At 53.8% G+C, this 16,137-nt stretch overlaps 2 protein-coding genes across 3 annotated transcripts; both read left to right on the top strand.

Annotated features, from left to right (window-relative positions):
- The first annotated feature begins 79 nt into the window (after positions 1-79).
- Positions 80-5,735, top strand: PEX11A (peroxisomal biogenesis factor 11 alpha). Its single transcript, XM_052808539.1, has 3 exons — positions 80-188; positions 640-755; positions 2,319-5,735. Exons 1-3 carry the CDS (start codon positions 133-135, stop codon positions 2,882-2,884), a joined length of 738 nt encoding a protein of 245 aa, XP_052664499.1. The 5' UTR covers positions 80-132; the 3' UTR covers positions 2,885-5,735.
- A 3,162-nt stretch (positions 5,736-8,897) lies between these two features.
- PLIN1 (perilipin 1) lies at positions 8,898-15,971 on the top strand. 2 transcript variants are annotated; one of them, XM_052808667.1, is made up of 9 exons: positions 8,898-9,103; positions 9,865-9,923; positions 11,329-11,527; positions 11,669-11,751; positions 12,120-12,372; positions 12,562-12,761; positions 13,309-13,461; positions 14,138-14,371; positions 14,888-15,971. In XM_052808667.1, exons 2-9 carry the CDS (start codon positions 9,879-9,881, stop codon positions 15,257-15,259), a joined length of 1,539 nt encoding a protein of 512 aa, XP_052664627.1. In that variant the 5' UTR covers positions 8,898-9,103; positions 9,865-9,878; the 3' UTR covers positions 15,260-15,971. The 2 variants fall into 2 exon arrangements, with proteins under 2 accessions (XP_052664627.1, XP_052664628.1); XM_052808668.1 differs by having other exon boundaries at positions 9,833-9,923.
- Positions 15,972-16,137: the final 166 nt, after the last annotated feature.

The raw sequence follows: 16,137 nt of genomic DNA, 5'->3' as shown, positions 1-16,137 counted from the left end.
CGCGCACCGGAGCGGAGGGTTCCCCCGGCGGGGCGGCGCCAGGGCGGAGCGGGGCGGCGCCAGGGCGGAGCGGGGCGGGGCGGCCGCGGCCCCCGCACACCTCCCGCGGCTGCCGCCGCCGCCGCCGCCGCCATGGAGGGCTTTGTGGACTTCACCAACCGCAGCCAGGGCCGCGACCAGCTCTTCCGGTGAGTGCGGGGCCGGGCGGCCTCCCCGTGCCGGGCCGGGGGCTCAGCCCGCCCGGCCCCGGCCCCTGGGTGCCGGCTCTCCGGGGACCCCCGTGGGGCCAGCGGCGCCGTGGGGTGGAGCATCCCCACCGCCCCTCTGGGTGTTGGGGCCCTCGGCCGGCCCCTCACGCAGCCCCCCGCCGCTCTAGGGCCCCCTGCCTCAGGCAGGAGAGCTGCCCGGTCCCCCCGGGCCGGCCCCGGCCCCGGCCTCTCTCCTGCCGCGCCGCTCGCCGCTTTGCCTGTCCTCAGCCGCCCCACCTGCGCTTGTGCCCCTTCCCCCGAGGGGTATAACTCACCCCGGCACCGCCCGGGTGCGAGGGGGGTGACCTTAAGTTCGGAAATAAACGCTGCCCCTGCTGCAAATTCTCCGTGTTTCACCTGTGTGCCGTTTTCCTCATTTTTTCCATTCCAGAGCCACTCAGTACACATGCATGTTGCTTAGCTATTTAATAGAGCATAAGGCTGATAAAGAGAAGCTGGTAATGAAACTCAAGCAGTTGGAATCTAGCATGAGCTCTGGCCGGAAAAGTAAGTACCTGGTGTCTAGAGGGATGAGTCCGTCTTCACTTGCTCCTTCCAGCAAAACAGTTCCTGGCCTTGCGTTTTCTGTAGTTAACTTGCCTGGAGCCACAAAACCTCTTTTAGTACATTCACAAAATTGTCAATAGACCTTTTCCCTGCCTTGGCTTGCCAGGCTAGATAGGGCCAGAGAGACATTTATTGCTTCCTCAGCCTCCTCTCCGATCAGGCAGTCTTAATTATCGCTGAGAGAACTAGAGAAATAAGTTAACAGTCAACGGTTGCTGCAGACATCGAGTTGTCATCTCTGTTGAAGGACAGACTGCAGAGTTACGATGCAAGGCTGGCTTACTGAGCTTTCCTTCGTCCTTCCAGCTAATGGGTTGAGATGGCCTAACGTCAAAGATCATCATGCCAATAAAATCACCTCTGAAGGACCATCCTTCAATATGGCTTTTTATATCCTACTTCACATATTAATTTTCTTCAGCATTTATACTCTACTAAATTATATACCCTTCCATACTTTTCTCACAGTCTAACCATTTCCATCACTTCATTCTGTGTCACAGTTGCATCCATTATGGTCACGCTGTTGCTGTGGTTGTATTGCTTGCTTTCAGGTTGATCTTACACCTACTTACCAGTTGCTCAATCCTGGAACAATTTCAATACATGAGGCAAATATTCTCATTTAATATGTTACCATGGATTTGTTTTATAATTCCAGTTAGCTCCAGAGTATGGTGATTTCTAGCCGAGAGGCCAGCTGGTTTATCAGCATAGCCATAATTCTGCTGCTTCTGCTAAACAATTCGCTGATAGACGTCAGGCCTAAATTCAGGACTCTTGCAGTTCCACTAAGCTTGGGTGCTGCCAACATCTGTCACTGTGATGGTGCAGCAGGTTATGAAAAGTATTTTGCATAATATTGGATTAACATTCACAGGGTGAAACCTAAACTGTGCAGTGGATGAAATCAGGCTTGCCATATATTATAGCTTGAAATGGAATACGCTGTTCCTGTTTGCAGGCAACTACGTGTACCTCTGACAAATTCATGGCTGAGGAGGGACTTGGGTCTCAGTGTGCTCGGCACATGAATCACCAGCTTTCACAGAAGCTTAGGAAAGTTGTAGCTCATGGTTGCAGTGGGGTTAATGCTGTAACATCTCCTGTCCACAGAGTTAGGTGAAATCCAGTGAAGCTGAAATTGGAGGCTCTGTGTCACGTTTTTTGCTGACACTGACTTGTTCAGATGTGTGAGTGGTATTGGTCCAGAGGGCACCCAGGCGCTGAGAACAGAGCGTCAGGAGAAGGCTGCAAGTCCTAGCTATTGACAAAATTTGTGTGTAGGTCCTGGGCCGGTGCAGGACAGAACTGAGATGTTTACACCCCTTTCCTCACTAATACTAGCGTCTCACGCTGTGAGAAGAAAATGCTTAAGCATACAAATGCCCAAAGCCCACTTTTAAAAGTACATGTGGACAGTGACATGCCAAGTTGTCCTGCGTAGGGCTGTGTCTCTGCGGAAAAGGCTAGGCCATGCTAACCTTTTGGGGTTTCTCGCAGTGTTCAGACTGGGCAACATGGTGCATGCCTTGGTAGCAGCCAGGAGAACTACACAGCTGCCAGATGTGGTTCCTCGCTTCTGCCTTACAGCCTCCAACCTGACCCGTGCCCTCTACTTCGTCTGCGATGCTGTCCTGTGGTTGAAGAGCATTGGGCTCCGACCTGATGTCGATAAGCTGAAGTGGCGGAATTGGGCTACCAAGTGTTACTACTTTTCACTCCTGATGAATCTAGCCAGGGACTGGTATGAGATCTCCTGGAGGCTGGAACAAGCTGTACAGGAAGAAAAGACAAAGGAGAATTCCTTCTGGGACAAACACAATCAGGAACTAAACTGTGTGAGATGTGATGGTTTGCACAGTTTTCTCCTCCTGCTGTTTCAGATACTGAAAAGACATCCTCCTTTGCTGCTGGACTTGGTGAAGAATCTCTGTGATCTCTCAGGTCCTTTGGATATGCTAGGGATCTGCAAGACCAACCCAGGAGTGATTGGTTTCTGTGGCGTCCTCTCCTCCCTGGTGGGGATCCTCACATTAGCAAGCCCACAGCTGAAGCTGAAACAGTGACATAAAAGGAGCTGCATAGTGTGCAGTGAGCCAACAGCTTTGATCATCTGATAGGTTTTTATCCTCCATATGGCACTTTCAAAATGAACATGTCTCACAGTAACCTCAAGATTAATTTTGTCCTCTGAATAAGTGAATTCTACCCTTTTTCCTTCCCCATGTCTTTGCAGATGAGTTTGGTGCTATGACACGCTCCCTGACAGAGTGGAGATGGGAGAAGGCAGAGTAATATTTCACAAAGAGAAACAGGACTTGGAACATGGCTGCTAGATAAGGAAATACTGATGTTCCTATATTTTAATACAGGGTTGTGAAATAGCTGCATAGACAACTGTAATAGGTATATGACTCATAACTAATTGTGTTTACACTGGAAAGCTGGAATTCACCCATCAAAGGTTCCTACAGTCAGATTTTCTATAATGGGCTCAGGCAAGTTAGAAGCTGTGGTTAAAATGGCCTGAAGTCAAGTACGAGTGTTCTGATGGGTTTGGGTTGATGGATCCTGTTACCTGTAGGCAGTGGTTTGAATGCAGTGTGATGCTAACTGAAGAGAGGTATGATCAGACCTTCCAATGATCTCTGTAACGTGCACTGGTGACGCTGGATCTGTAGTCTAGCGAGTGCCAATTTGTATCCCAGGAAATCAGCACTTTCTTCTTTTCCTTCGTTAATGTGAGCCAAGGACCACTGGCCACCAACTCTGACTTCTTCAGCAGGCCATGGCTGAGGGTTTTGGTGAAGGACAGTGTGTGGGAGAAGCTTGTCTGAGTGCTGATGATGCTGTGATTTCTAGAGAACTGGGTTTCCAAAGCTGTGAATCTGGAATCACTCACAAGCACTGAATTTCCCATTATACACGCACCTTAATTCCCAAACCCCTGTGATTCCAAGTGCAACAATTTTCCATTAATCGTACTGTGATAAGGAGCTTGTTTTGCTGTTTTAAATTTATGTGAAAAATTCCAGTATAATAAGGAGCTTTGGAACCTGCAGTTAAGGAGAGAAGCCGGGCCCAGAGCTCATTGAGTCAGAAAAACTGCAAGGGTGTGTTCTAGTTGTGTAAGCTCCTGGAGGGAAGGGAATGGACTTGGTCATGATAATATCAGAATCCCCTGTGACAAGGAAAGCTTATTACTGGATTTGGGCATTCATGGTTTAGATTTTCCTATCAGGTCCCCCTATCCTCCCCTCTCATGACCACAAGATTTCTTGTGTGTTCCCTCGCTGGCTGAATGGGTTCTACCATTTGAAAATGCCTTACATTTGCCCTGCAACTGCATTATTGCTCATCACTTATGTCGCTGGGAATGATTGCCTGGCAGTGTAATCTAGGTTAAAGGAGAAATGCTGTGTCCGGCTGTCTAACACGGCATGCAGTCTTTGTTGCTCCTGACTTTGCAGAGTACCAGTTCTGACACCACCTGAGAAAAATTTGCACATTATATAGGAGAAAAAATTATCATATTTCTTCATCAGAGTTAGGCCTGTGTGTTCTGCTACTTTCTGGTACAAGGACTCCTTGATTAATCTGTCAGGAGATGTGAACAGAGACTACGCTAACCTGGACCAAGGTACTCTCTTATTAATTCTGATGCTGTCTGAAAACAGAAATTTAAAGGTGTTGGTCTCTATTAAAAGGTGAAGGCTGTGGAATTGAGTAGACACAGTAAGGCAGTGCCCCAGTTTACCTTAAGTCATCATGGTTGGCCTTGGAATTACTTCTAGTTTGAATCTGAAGTGTTAGCGTGCCAATGAAGTGTTTGAGAAAAGACATTGCTGGGCAGGGTAATTAAGTGTGCTTGAAGACCAAATGTGGCCTGCAGCAGCTCTTCTTTTTCATATAGAAATGAATACCATTAAAAGTAGAGCATACTGGTGGTTCAGACTATAATAGAGCATTATGTATGGGATATGTTGTCTTCAAGGGCTTTCTCTCCTTTTTAACAATGGGGTTTTTTGTTTCTTTACTCCATTTGCCTTTGAGCTCCTGGCAGTGTGGATCCTATCCCTCCCCTTGGTCAGATTTGATCATTACCCCAGTGTGTAGCAACCCCCGTAAGGAAGGAAGAGGAGTCTTGAAGATTTGGCAGCAGAGGTTTGGCTGCCTTTTGTCTACAGAATTTCATCTTCTTGCAAAAAAATGCATTTTGAATTCCTCTCAGGGGAGCTCTCAGACACAAAATACTTCTTTCACTGGTTTGTGAACTGATTTGTCTTTTTCTCCTGTACTTCAGAGGTAAAGGGAAATGAATTAATATAGTGACATGGCCCCTAGGCAGCTACACCTCCCTGTGCCCTGTGGAGGGAGAAGGGTGGGGTTTTCCCTTGTGCCAGGCAAAGCCGTGAGCCAGGCTTTGATGTTTCTTCTGTAGGCACTGGCATGGATTAGCAAGTATGGACTTCATGTGGGAGATGGGGCAGTGAATTTTCAGCCTGTCTCAGCCTGTCTCAGCCTTACCTGTCCCATTCTACATGATGTGGGTTGGAACTTAGAGGATTAACTCTCTTTACTGGATGTTAAGCACTAATACTTGCCTTCTGCATCCCAGCTGGAGGCTAGCAATTTAATATACCTTAATGTAATGTGACTGAAGCCATAGAATCACGATCATATGGAGAAAATCCTTTCAGTGCCTTTGTTTGTTTCTAATACAGCAGTTGAAATAAGGACAGCTGTTTGAACACAAGCAATAAACTGAGATGAGTGTGACACCGTGTCTGTGTGTGACTTAAAGGGTGGGGAAAAGAGATGCCGAAGGAGGAATCCTCCCTCTGATCTCTGAATTTTATGAAGGATGATGCTGTTAAAGAGACAGCGCCTGTATTTGCTCTTGGACTATAGAGCTGTCCTTTCGCAGTAGCAAGGTGGCAGACAGATTCGTCAGATTCATTGGCAATCCCCGTTTCAGCTGCAAAAACGTGAAGAAGTAAATACGTGAGTACATGGTAAAACTGCATATGACATGCCCTGATGCAAAATGACATTTTTCAGAATTGCCATCAGTTGCCCTTAAGTACCAGCGGAGAGAGCTGGAGCCTTCTGCCCAGTGTAGGCACAGCTACAGTGAAAGGAACGGGTGTAGCTGCATTTTAGTATCTTATAAACAACCTTTCATTTGGATGGGTCTTAGTGTCGTAGGGCAAATTGCTGCAGCTGTTTAACAACGTCTGTTCAGGGCAGGGAGTGAAGGGTAACATCTCCAGCTGAGATGGGGAGGCATGGAGCCGGGACAACCATTAAAACCGAGCTTACTGTTAGCTCCTATCCCCTGCAGTAAGAGCCTTTCGAACTTGGAAGCTCCAAAATGTCAGTTCCTGAACAATGTATAAAGCATTGCATTCAGCAACATTTTAGCACAAGTTTCCTTTTGAATTACTGGTCTCACACACATTTCGTAATGGAAACTTAACAGGTGAGTGGTCTGTGTGAGATGTGCAAAGTCATCTTCTATTTTACTTACAGACAAGGCCTTCCTAATGTTAATACCATGCTTAGCATATTTCAAGAAATGTGTGAGCCATTTGGGATTCCCAGGTAAATGGCAAGAACGATCAAAGGTCTGAAAACCAGCATCTCCAGGGAGGGACCAAATGAACTGGTTCTGTAGAGGAAAGGTGACTGGGGGAGGGTGTGGGAAGTCTTGAAGCATCTAAAAGGTTGTCTGCCAAGAGGAAGGCAATCAATTGGTCTCTGAATCCATCCAGGAGGTAATACATTTATATTGCAGCAAAGGAGAATTAAATCACTTTTTTTTTGAACTGTAAAATAAAAGACTAAATGGATTGCCCAGGAAAGCAGTCCTTAAAAAGAAACTGGACAGACATCTGCAAGCAGTGGTTTAGGGGGTGCTGATCCTGCCATAGGGCATAAAAATGAATTAGTTACCTCTTCAGCCCCCTCCCAGACCTAAATGTAAAGATGCCTTGCAGGTCTTTGGGGATCTGGCTCATCCCCTCACCATGGTATATTAATGGGCATGGAGCAGACTGTGGAGGCAAGGGTGTAAAACTGCTTCCCTGCACCCAGCTGATCCGGTGAGCTCTAAACGTTGCCTGCAGAAACACAGAAAGTATTTCTGGTGTGGTGCGGTGCGGTGCGGTGGGGGGGGGGAGGCGGTGGTACCTTTGCACTGCAGAGCCCGGGGCTGGCACAGCCTCTGCCCCGGAGGAAGGGGAGGGGATGAGCGAAGGCTTTAGTAGGGCAAAGGCTGCGTTGTCTGTTGATCCCAACTCCGGCCAAGGCAGAGAGAAGGTTGGCATGGCCCCTGCGCTTTTAGCAAGGCCAGCAGGGCTGGAAAAAGTCTCAGTGCCAAGAGAGCAAACTTTTGAGCAGGCTGCTGCTGCCCTTTGTCCCGCTGTCTGGAGAGCAGTGACTCACCCCACCACCGAGCTGGAGACAGCCCAGGACATTCATATGCCTCCGTACCCAGCTAGCAAGGCAGGTCTGCGAGTTTTGCAGAGGCCCAGGCTGGAAGCGAACTCCAGGTTCTTTGGGAGAAAAGGGGGTATTTTCCTCCCATGCGTGGCTTTCCCACGTCCCTGGGAAGTCTCCCACCCCCATGTATGAGCAGCACAGCCAGGAGCAGGGAGCCGTGGAGCCGTGTTGGGTGCACACCTCCTTGTCCTGCACAGGGGTGCCAGGCAGCTGCGCATGTTCAAGGACTTGGCTCTGCTGCTTGGGCCTCCCCTGATGCCGAGTCACACGCCAAGGGTCTCCCTGCCTTATGCCGGGTGGTCCAGGACACACAGCAGCCTTGTGTCAGCAGGCTGCCTGGATCACTCATCTGGACTGATTCCCTTGGATGTTGCTTTGTTCTCCAGCATTTGTCCTCTTTCCACCATGTTGTCCTTGTCTCATCTGTGTAGCTCATCCTTGATCTCCATAGTCAATAACCAAAACCTATCGTAGCTCCATACAGGTGGTGTCTTCTTTCTTTTCAGTCAATACTGCAAACAGATTTGTTAATTATGGTGTGAGTCAGCAGAGTACCTCCCACGCAGTGAGGCAGGCTGGCCACAAAAGAGCAGCAGTAGTGAGGGTGTTGCCAGCAGGTCAAGGGGAGCAGTTGTTCCTCTCTATGAAGCACTTGTGAAGCCACATTTGGGGAAAGGTTTTGGCCCCAGCAGCACAGGAAAGATCTTGAGTAGAGTCCAGCAGAAGATCACTGAGAGGGTAAGAAAGACATTTAGGGGCATGGATCACATGCCGTACCAGCGCAGACTGGAGCACAAACTTTGCTCAGAGATGAACAGAGCAATGATAAGAGATGGCAGGCACAAATTGCAACAGAGAAAATTCCAGCTGGATATAAGGAAAAAACAGTTTACCACGAGTATGTTTAGCACAGGAGCTGGGCCCCAGAGAGATGGAGATCTTAATCTTGGAGATTTTCAAGACTGGACGAGACCTTGAGCAGCCTGATCTAGCTTCAAGGGTAGCCCTGCTTTGAGCAAGAGTTGGATGAGGTGACCTCCAGAGATCACTTCCAACCTGATTTTTTCTTCCATTTCTGTCCACTCCAAATGCCTAGAGCTTTCCTAATGCAGTGTCTACCGTGACACTCAGCTAAAAGCCTCCTCGCCAATACCCTCCATGAATTCTCTTAGAAATTGCAGACCTGGCCAAACCAGATTGTTTTATGCAGGACATGTCCCCCATGCCTGCCTTCTGCTCATTGTAAATTCTAAACTATTGTAAACTTAGTAAACTCTCCTGGGGAGAAACTGTTCTTGGTCTGTGTTGCGTTTCCCAACAGGATAGGATCCTGGTCCACCACAGGGCATAATGGGCTACAGAAATACAGGAAGGTTTTAATCTCTTAGGAAACCCTGCCTGACTCTTCCCCTTCTCCCTGGCTGCTCATGATCTGTTGCTTTTGAGGTGGTGAGGTCCAAGGGCAGCTTCTTTTCATCTTCTCTTGGTGGAGAGGCATTAAACTCTGGTGCATCCCAGCTGTGCCACAGCTTCTGGGCTTTGCAGAGAAGACGACAAAGGGGATTTTCTGCCGTCATCTGTTCCAAATTACGGTGGCTTCAGGGAGCTCTTTGGCCAGTTTCCACCACAACCCGCCAGCTCCCAAACCCGTGCAATTGGGAGGTGGGGCCTCGTGGTGGTAGTGGCCGGGGCACGGTGCATCACTCTCAGAGGACCTGGGTGAAAGGACGGTGCAGCCACCACTCTCTGCTCCTGCTCTGCCGGGGACGGGCTGCCCCTTGGTGAGTAGCCGGTCCCCACCGGGCGCTCCAGGGACAGCTTCAGCGGGACTGGGGGGGGTGAGAGCAAGGATCACCCGCTCTCCCTGAATCTCCTGAATTTCATCTGCTGCTAAGAAAAGGGAGTCTGTGCTGGGTCTAAGAGCTGGAGTGGTGCTTTCGGGTGTCACCCAGCCAGGAGCAGTGGAGACCGGTGTTTCGCAGTGTTTTTGCCCCCCGCATCGAGCTGGGGCTGTGCAGGGACAGGCGCTGGCACTGTGAGTGGCAGAGCTGCCTGCAGGTGTCCGGGAGGGGGATGCTGACTGCAGCTGGGCAGCTCGCTGCATCCCTACCTGCAGCTCCTCTCTCTGCTCCTGTCCTGCCTTCTTACCCCTTCTCAGCCCGCATCTCTCAGCCTGGCCTTCATCCACATCTATGAGCATCCTGGTTGCTCTGAGTTTGCTTTACAGCTCTGCCAGTGCTTTTTATCCTGCTTTGTACTGTAGCTCCTCCAAACTAGATGCCTCTCAACTAATTTTTTGCATCTTTGGGTGTTAAGACACACTAGCGGGGGAGGGCTGTATGGAGTCATTAGTCTTACAGCTTAACTGGTGAAAAGTCAAGCATTAGGCAATGCCGCATCCACTGTACCCAGGGGAGGTGTGTGTCTCAGCCCAGCTCCCAGCACCACCGTGCTCAGGGGGGAGCGCAGGAGTGAGTGGGGGGAGCCCGAGGCCAGCCCTGCCTTCGCAGCGGGGTCTGCGGCTCCCAACTTTGCTTTGCAGGTGGATGTGTCACGATGACAGTGAAGAAGAATCAGACTCTGCAGAATGGAAGTGCCAAGGTGGGTGCGGGAAGAGGGAGAGAGGGGAGGGCAGAGGTGTGCCAAGGGCGCCACGTAGCATGTACTGGCTCTGCTGGATGAGTATGAGTCACATCTCATGTGGTCTCATGTGTCCCCCTCTTATCTTTATATGGATCTTTACTTGCAACAATATAGAGCATCATCAAAGGGAAAGGATAAAAGCCTTCACTTGCTTGAAATTAAGTAGTTCAGAATCAAGAAAGTTAACCCTGAGCTGATGGGAGCTCTCGGTGATGCCTCCCGGCAGTGCCTGTCCTTCACCTGTGTCCCCACTGTGGACCCCAAAGCGCCAGCAATCATGCTGCTGTGGTTGCAGCACTGCTCTGAACAGCTAGAGCCCCCGGGATTGCTGAACTGTGGGATTTGTGGGAGGACTTGCTCTGTGTCAAGCCAAAATTAGCATAATATAGCACCAAAAAATACAGGTTTTCTCAAATATGCAGATTCACAGCCCAGTCGTGGTCACAAGTGGGACATGAAGCCAAACGTGGCCTCTCGCCCACTGGTGATCAGGGGAAAGCTCAGCTGCTTCTTCTGCTCTGTCCCGGGCAACCCAGAGAGCTCTTGCCTCATGGCTGCTGTGATGAGCCAACGTTCACCTCGGTCCTCCCTTGGGGCTGCAATGTCTCTCAGTTGTCTCACCTCGCCAGGTGGGCACCGGGCGAGAGCAGGACCAGAGGGTTGAAGCTGCAGGTTTATCCTGCTCACCCAGCTTTGAGGGACCTACCTCCAGCTGTGCTCTGGCACTGGCAGCACACACAGGTGTCAGCTGTGCTGGTTTATACTGGCATCCCACGTCTCCCGTGCTAGCAGGGTGTGGGGACATAGTGCCTTGCTGCCTTGGAGAGCTCTGGTGCCCTCTTCTTAGAGCAATGGCTCCTACCAAAGCCCTGTGCACCCTCAGGGACAGACCTGTTCCTTTCCTCTCCCCTTCTCCTTTTTGAGGTCCGTATCCCTTACTTGTCATAGTGGTGACAAGACAGACAGGACAGAGGTGCCACAAAGGCACTGGTCTTTGCTGGCCCAAGGACAGGAGCAAGGGCTGGGTCAGGTGGAAGAAGCAGCAGAGCAGGGTGGAAAGCCAGCGGGAGCACTTGGACAGTCGGGCTTGGGAGATGGGGGGAGTGGGGACCGTCACCTCTCCAACACTGCCTGTGGTGTCCCTGCTCCTTCAGCAGCAGCAGCCAGCCTGCTTGTCCACGGCTGTGCCGTATGAAACGTAGCTGGGAGACCCTCAATGGGGCTCGAGAAATGCCCTCCTCCTCCAGCGTGAGCTGAGGTCCTCTGTGGTCACTGCAACACACCAAATGCCACCAGTGCGTGGACGATGGGGCGTTCCTCGGGGAAGGGCTGTTGGCTAACCGATGCCTGTCTGCATACACAGGAGAACGCGCTGCAGAGGGTCCTGCAGCTGCCAGTGGTGAGCTCGACCTGCGAAAGCCTCCAGCGCACCTACGCCAGCACCAAGGAGGCCCACCCGCTCATGGCCTCGGTGTGCGAGGTCTACGAGCGGGGCGTGCAGGGTGCCAGCGCCTTGGCCATGTGGAGCGTGCAGCCCATGGTGCGCAGGCTGGAGCCTCAGTGTGAGTCCATCCACCAGGGGGGACACGGCGGGGGGAGCCCACCAGAGCCTCTCTTGGTGGGTCAGCGCTGGCACTAGCAGGTGCCTAGCACAGCCCGTGAGCTTTTCTTACCAACCCACCCCATGCTTTTGCCCAAGGCAGTTGCTGTGGCTAACGACCTGGCATGCCGGGGCTTGGACCACCTGGAGGAGAAGATCCCTGCCCTCCAGTACCCTGTCGACAAGGTAAGTCACAGGCAGGACAGTCTGGGACCCCCCAGCCCCTCTGCAGAGCCCACAGCATGTCTCCTCTGGTCTTGTTTCTGGATGGTGATGGGCTGCTGAGGCGGGAAACAAGGCAGCACCTCCAAGCAAGGGCTCCTTCAGGGGCTCCTGCAGCCCAGGCGGGGGTTGGGGTGCTCCCTAATATAGGTCAACAGCATCCTGTGTCCCATCCTTGCGAGCTACCTCCAGCCCAGGCTGGAGAGATCTGTTATGCCCCTCTCGGGGCTGTCTACTGGCATGGCCATGGTTGGGGTCCCCATGGTCCTGCTGACTGTCCCATGCCACCCCAAGCACACCGGCAGGGCTGTTCTCCATCTCTCCGCCCACAGCTTGCATCTGAACTGAAGGGCACCATCTCCTCCCCCCTCCAAAGTGCCAAAAGCACCATTGGCAACTCCGTGGATAAGATCATAGAGCTGGCAGCAGAGGGCTATGAGGCCACCAAGAGCACGGTGGAAACGACGGCAAGGTACACGAGGAGGAACTCGGTGAGCCAGATGGCAGCCGCGGGGGTCGACACAGCCCTGGGAGGGCTGGAGAAGCTGATGGAGTACCTGCTGCCAGAGGAGGACGAAGAAGCAGGTAGTCCCAATGCCCAAATCCCCTCTGAGGCTGTCTGACATGGGCTGCCTGTACGCGGGTGGCACCTCACTCATGGGGTGCACGTGGCAGGAGGAAGCTCCTAGATTTTGGTGTAGGGCTACCTGGGAGGGTTGTCCCACCAGACATAAACCCCCTGCTGCTCTTCTGCCTGTGCTCTTCTGCCTTCAGATCAGAAGCCCAAAGAGACACGTGAGTCAGTAGCAAAGGTCTCCCAGCAGCAGCCCAGCACTCCCAGTGCTCCCAGTACCCTGGGCCGGATCGGCGCCTTGGTTGGTACTGTCTCCCACCGCGCTTACCAGCAAACCACCCAAAGCCTCCAGCGTGCCAAAGCCAAAGGGCAGGAGCTGGCCACCTGGATCCCCATCCTGGTGAGTGCCAAAACCCACCTGCCAGGTTCCTGCTCCCCCATACCATCTTTTGGGCTGATTCTGCTTTCGGATGAGACATTTCAGGCTCCTAGGAGCACATCCAAGAGCAGAGTTGTGGGTGCTGCTGTTTCCCCCGCTCAGCAGGATGAGCCAGGGCCAGTGGTTCCCATGGCATGTTCACACACAACCTTGTACCCTATTAGTGGGACAAGTTATTTTTAGCCGGCTCCCAATATATATTGTTAATTTATGGTCTTGCCATAACATCCTTCCTAAAGCAAAAAGCCCCTGCAGAGGCCCAGAGAAGATGGGAAGAAGGAGGCACCTCTCCTCTCCTACCCAGCACTGCGGTGGGAATCCCTTCCCTGACCAGTGCCAAAATCCCGGAGCTCCCTGCTGCCCTCAGGATTTCTTCCCACGTGCATAAATGAAACCCTCTGCTCCTTACACACCCCAGGGCCCCCCGTGAAATCCTCAGGCTAAGCAGGATGGGGTGAATGGGACCTGCCAGGTCCCTGCGAGTGGTGGCTTTTTGCTCCTTTTCCAGGGCAACCTGGCCAAGCCGAGCGTACCCGAAGCACCACGGGTCCACAGTGATGGGCAGAGCACCGCGGCCGGCTGGTTGAGCCGGCGGCAGAGCAAGGTACCAGAGCAGAAACAGGAGAAGGCGGGGAAGAAAGACAACAACCACACCAAGGAGGTATGGAGAAAAGGGGGCCAGCAAGCCGGGGGTACTCCAAAGCATCCTTCTGCCCATGGACCATGCCAGCATGGGGGATGTTCCCCCCAACACCCTTGGGAACAAGGCCCCCATCTCTGCTGAACCCTGAACTGCAGCTTGGAGGAGGTGAGAGGGGTTGGCAAGGGGGCAGCCCCAGCAGCCCCCTTCCCCGACTCCCCAAAGCTGGGGGCTGGGGGCAGCCTCTGCGCCTAGCAGAGTCACCCTGGCTTGTACATTCAAGACCTCTTTGCTGCTGTGGGGTGTCAGCACCAAGCTCCCTAGCAAGCCCCTGAACACCCCCGAAAAATCCCCCGCCATGGTCCCAGCAGCCAGGGGTGGTGTGAGTTGGCGGGGCTGGGAATGGCTCCGCTGGGACGTGGGGACGGGAAGCGGCAGGTCGGGGTCACTGCCCTTCACCTCTGCCTGCAGCGGAAGAGCAGCCTGGGGCAGAGGGTCCCCAGGGGCCTGGGAGTGGGGGGAGTCGGGGGGGGGGGGGACAGGGAGCAACCCTGCTGCAAAGGGCTGCAGTGGCTTTTGCAAAGCAGCGAGCCGAAGCACTCGGGCTTTAAGCTGCGGAGGGGATGGGGAGCCCAGGGCCACCCCTGTCCGGTCTGGTGGGGCGGGGGCCAGCAGCTGAGCTGGTTTCTCTCTGCAGGCAGGGGATGACCCTGGGCTGGTTGGCAGCATGGCTCACAACCTGCAAACTGCCTGCGCCTCCGGCATCTCCAGCGTGAAGAAGGTCCCGGCCGTGGCCTGGGATGCGGCGGAGGGGTTGATCCTCTTCACCCCCCGCAGGCTATCCAAGGCCATGGAGACGGTGGATGCTCTCGGGGGGACCCTCGTCAGTGCCCCCAAGCATCTGCTGGGCACCCTGTACAGCTACGTGCCGGTGAGTTTGTCCCCAGCCGGGTCCCGTCCATCTCCAGCAAACCCCATTTTGCCCAACCTCCTCCCATGAGCACCCCATAGCTCCGGGCAGTGCCAGGGGGTACTAGAGGGGTGAGATGGGTGCTGTCAGGACACCTCAGTCCCATCCTCCTCCTGAGCATCCCCCCAAGCCGTGACAGCGAGTCCCCCCCATAGAGCCAGCAGGTCAGCCAGCAGTGGCACCTTCACACAGTTCATGCCCAAGCCAGGGTGCGACCATGAGTTCCTGGGAAGGTGAAAGTTCAGGCTGAGACCGTGCCCCCTCTCCTTTCCCCCACTCTGCTGCTCCCCTGGGACCATCTCTCCACCGCAAGCTGCCCAGGGGCTACAGCCACCCACTCCCCTCTGCTGGGGACCTCTCTGGGGGCAAATTGGCTTGTCCTGAGGTTCCCCCAGTTTTGGGGGGGGCTGTGTAGCACAGGGAGAGCAGGGCTGGCGGGTGGGTACAGCCTGGCCAGGTGCTCACCCCATCTCTCAGCTCCGCAGGCAGTCAGTGAAGGAAGAGGAGGCAGCTGCGGGCAGCAAGCCCAGCCCGGAGAAGGAGCAGAAGGAGGAGGATGCCAAGCCCGCCGCCCCCTCCGCTGAGGAGAAATCCCAGCTGAGGGGCGACTGGCGGCTGTACCGTGGCCATCACCCCCTCTCCTTCCTGGGGCTCGAGGACCCCCTCTTCCTGCGGCACAACCTCTACCGCAGCCCTGCCTTTGAGCCCGAGTGCCCCCTCCCACGGAAATCCGCCTTCGCCCCCTACAACAGGCGGGTGAGCGAGGGCTCCTACCGCTTCAGCCCTGAGGCCATGTACAGCCGGGCTTACTACACCAACCTCTACAGTCCTGCCTTCAAGAAGGACTGAGCTGGTGGGGAGGATGAGCGCATCCCAGCCCCCCTCTAATCCCCCCACAGCACGCTTTGCCCGGGCCCCCGTCAGCTGCCTGCACGCACCCCTGTACCAGGACAGGAGCTCAAAGTGGTAGACGTGCCATGAGATGTCTTCTTCTGGAGTGCATCAGGGCCAGGATGGGGGAATAAAGGCAGCCAAAAGCCCTGCTGGTGGAAGGAGAAGGTAGGGGGAGGTGGGACCAGAGGGGACCAGAGAGGTAAAGGAGACACGGAAACAAAGGTGAGACCAGAAAAGAGAAAAAGGGTCCAGCCAGGCCTGGCACTGGGCCACCCTGGTCCCTGTTGAGCAGATAGCGTGGATTTAGATGGGCTACACATTGAGAACAGTGCACAGAGCAGGTTGGACAGCAAAGCCATCAAACATCACCGTAGCAACCCCGGTTCCCCATCCTTCCTACGCTCCATCCCCCCTTACAGGGCCCATCCCTGGCCACAGATTGCTCCTCCATGGAGGAGCTGAAAGTCCCCACCAAGCAGCAGGACTCATGAGTTGAAAGCCCTGGGCAGCCACCCCAGCTGATGGTGGGATGGATGGTGGGGTCAGGAAGAAGACTGGTGAGAACAGGTGGAGCTCCTGGAGCCTCTCTCTCCCGCAGGACCGCCTGGCTTCCCGCAACACCTTGTTGTATCCGCTGCAGTAATAAACCTTCCCAACCTGCCACTCACCATGTCTGCTCGGCTGCCTTATGGGAGCGAGCCACCAAAACGAGGGAGCAGAGTGGGGAAAGACACCCAACCAAGGGCCGAGGGACCGGGAAACTCATCCTCGGGTCGCTGCCACAGGGACGGTGGGTGCTCAAGCCCAGCACAGTACGTGTCTCTTCCCATGCC

The sequence above is a fragment of the Harpia harpyja genome, chromosome 14 (genome assembly GCF_026419915.1).
Source record: "Harpia harpyja isolate bHarHar1 chromosome 14, bHarHar1 primary haplotype, whole genome shotgun sequence".
NCBI classification, from domain to species: Eukaryota; Metazoa; Chordata; class Aves; order Accipitriformes; family Accipitridae; genus Harpia; species Harpia harpyja.
Note: the sequence above shows the minus strand (reverse complement) of the source record. Positions and strands in the feature narration are given on the sequence as shown.

What these genes read in the sequence shown, in the direction of transcription:
- PLIN1 (XM_052808667.1), top strand. Translation starts at nt 9,879, where the DNA reads ATGACAGTGAAGAAGAATCAGACTCTGCAGAATGGAAGTGCCAAG. An exon ending in GCGCAGGCTGGAGCCTCAGT is followed by an intron (nt 11,528 to 11,668) that starts GTGAGTCCATCC and finishes TGCCCAAGGCAG; the next exon opens with TTGCTGTGGCTAACGACCTG. An exon ending in CCCTGTACAGCTACGTGCCG is followed by an intron (nt 14,372 to 14,887) that starts GTGAGTTTGTCC and finishes CCCATCTCTCAG; the next exon opens with CTCCGCAGGCAGTCAGTGAA.
- PEX11A (XM_052808539.1), top strand. Translation starts at nt 133, where the DNA reads ATGGAGGGCTTTGTGGACTTCACCAACCGCAGCCAGGGCCGCGACCAG. An exon ending in GGCCGCGACCAGCTCTTCCG is followed by an intron (nt 189 to 639) that starts GTGAGTGCGGGG and finishes TTTCCATTCCAG; the next exon opens with AGCCACTCAGTACACATGCA. An exon ending in CATGAGCTCTGGCCGGAAAA is followed by an intron (nt 756 to 2,318) that starts GTAAGTACCTGG and finishes GGTTTCTCGCAG; the next exon opens with TGTTCAGACTGGGCAACATG.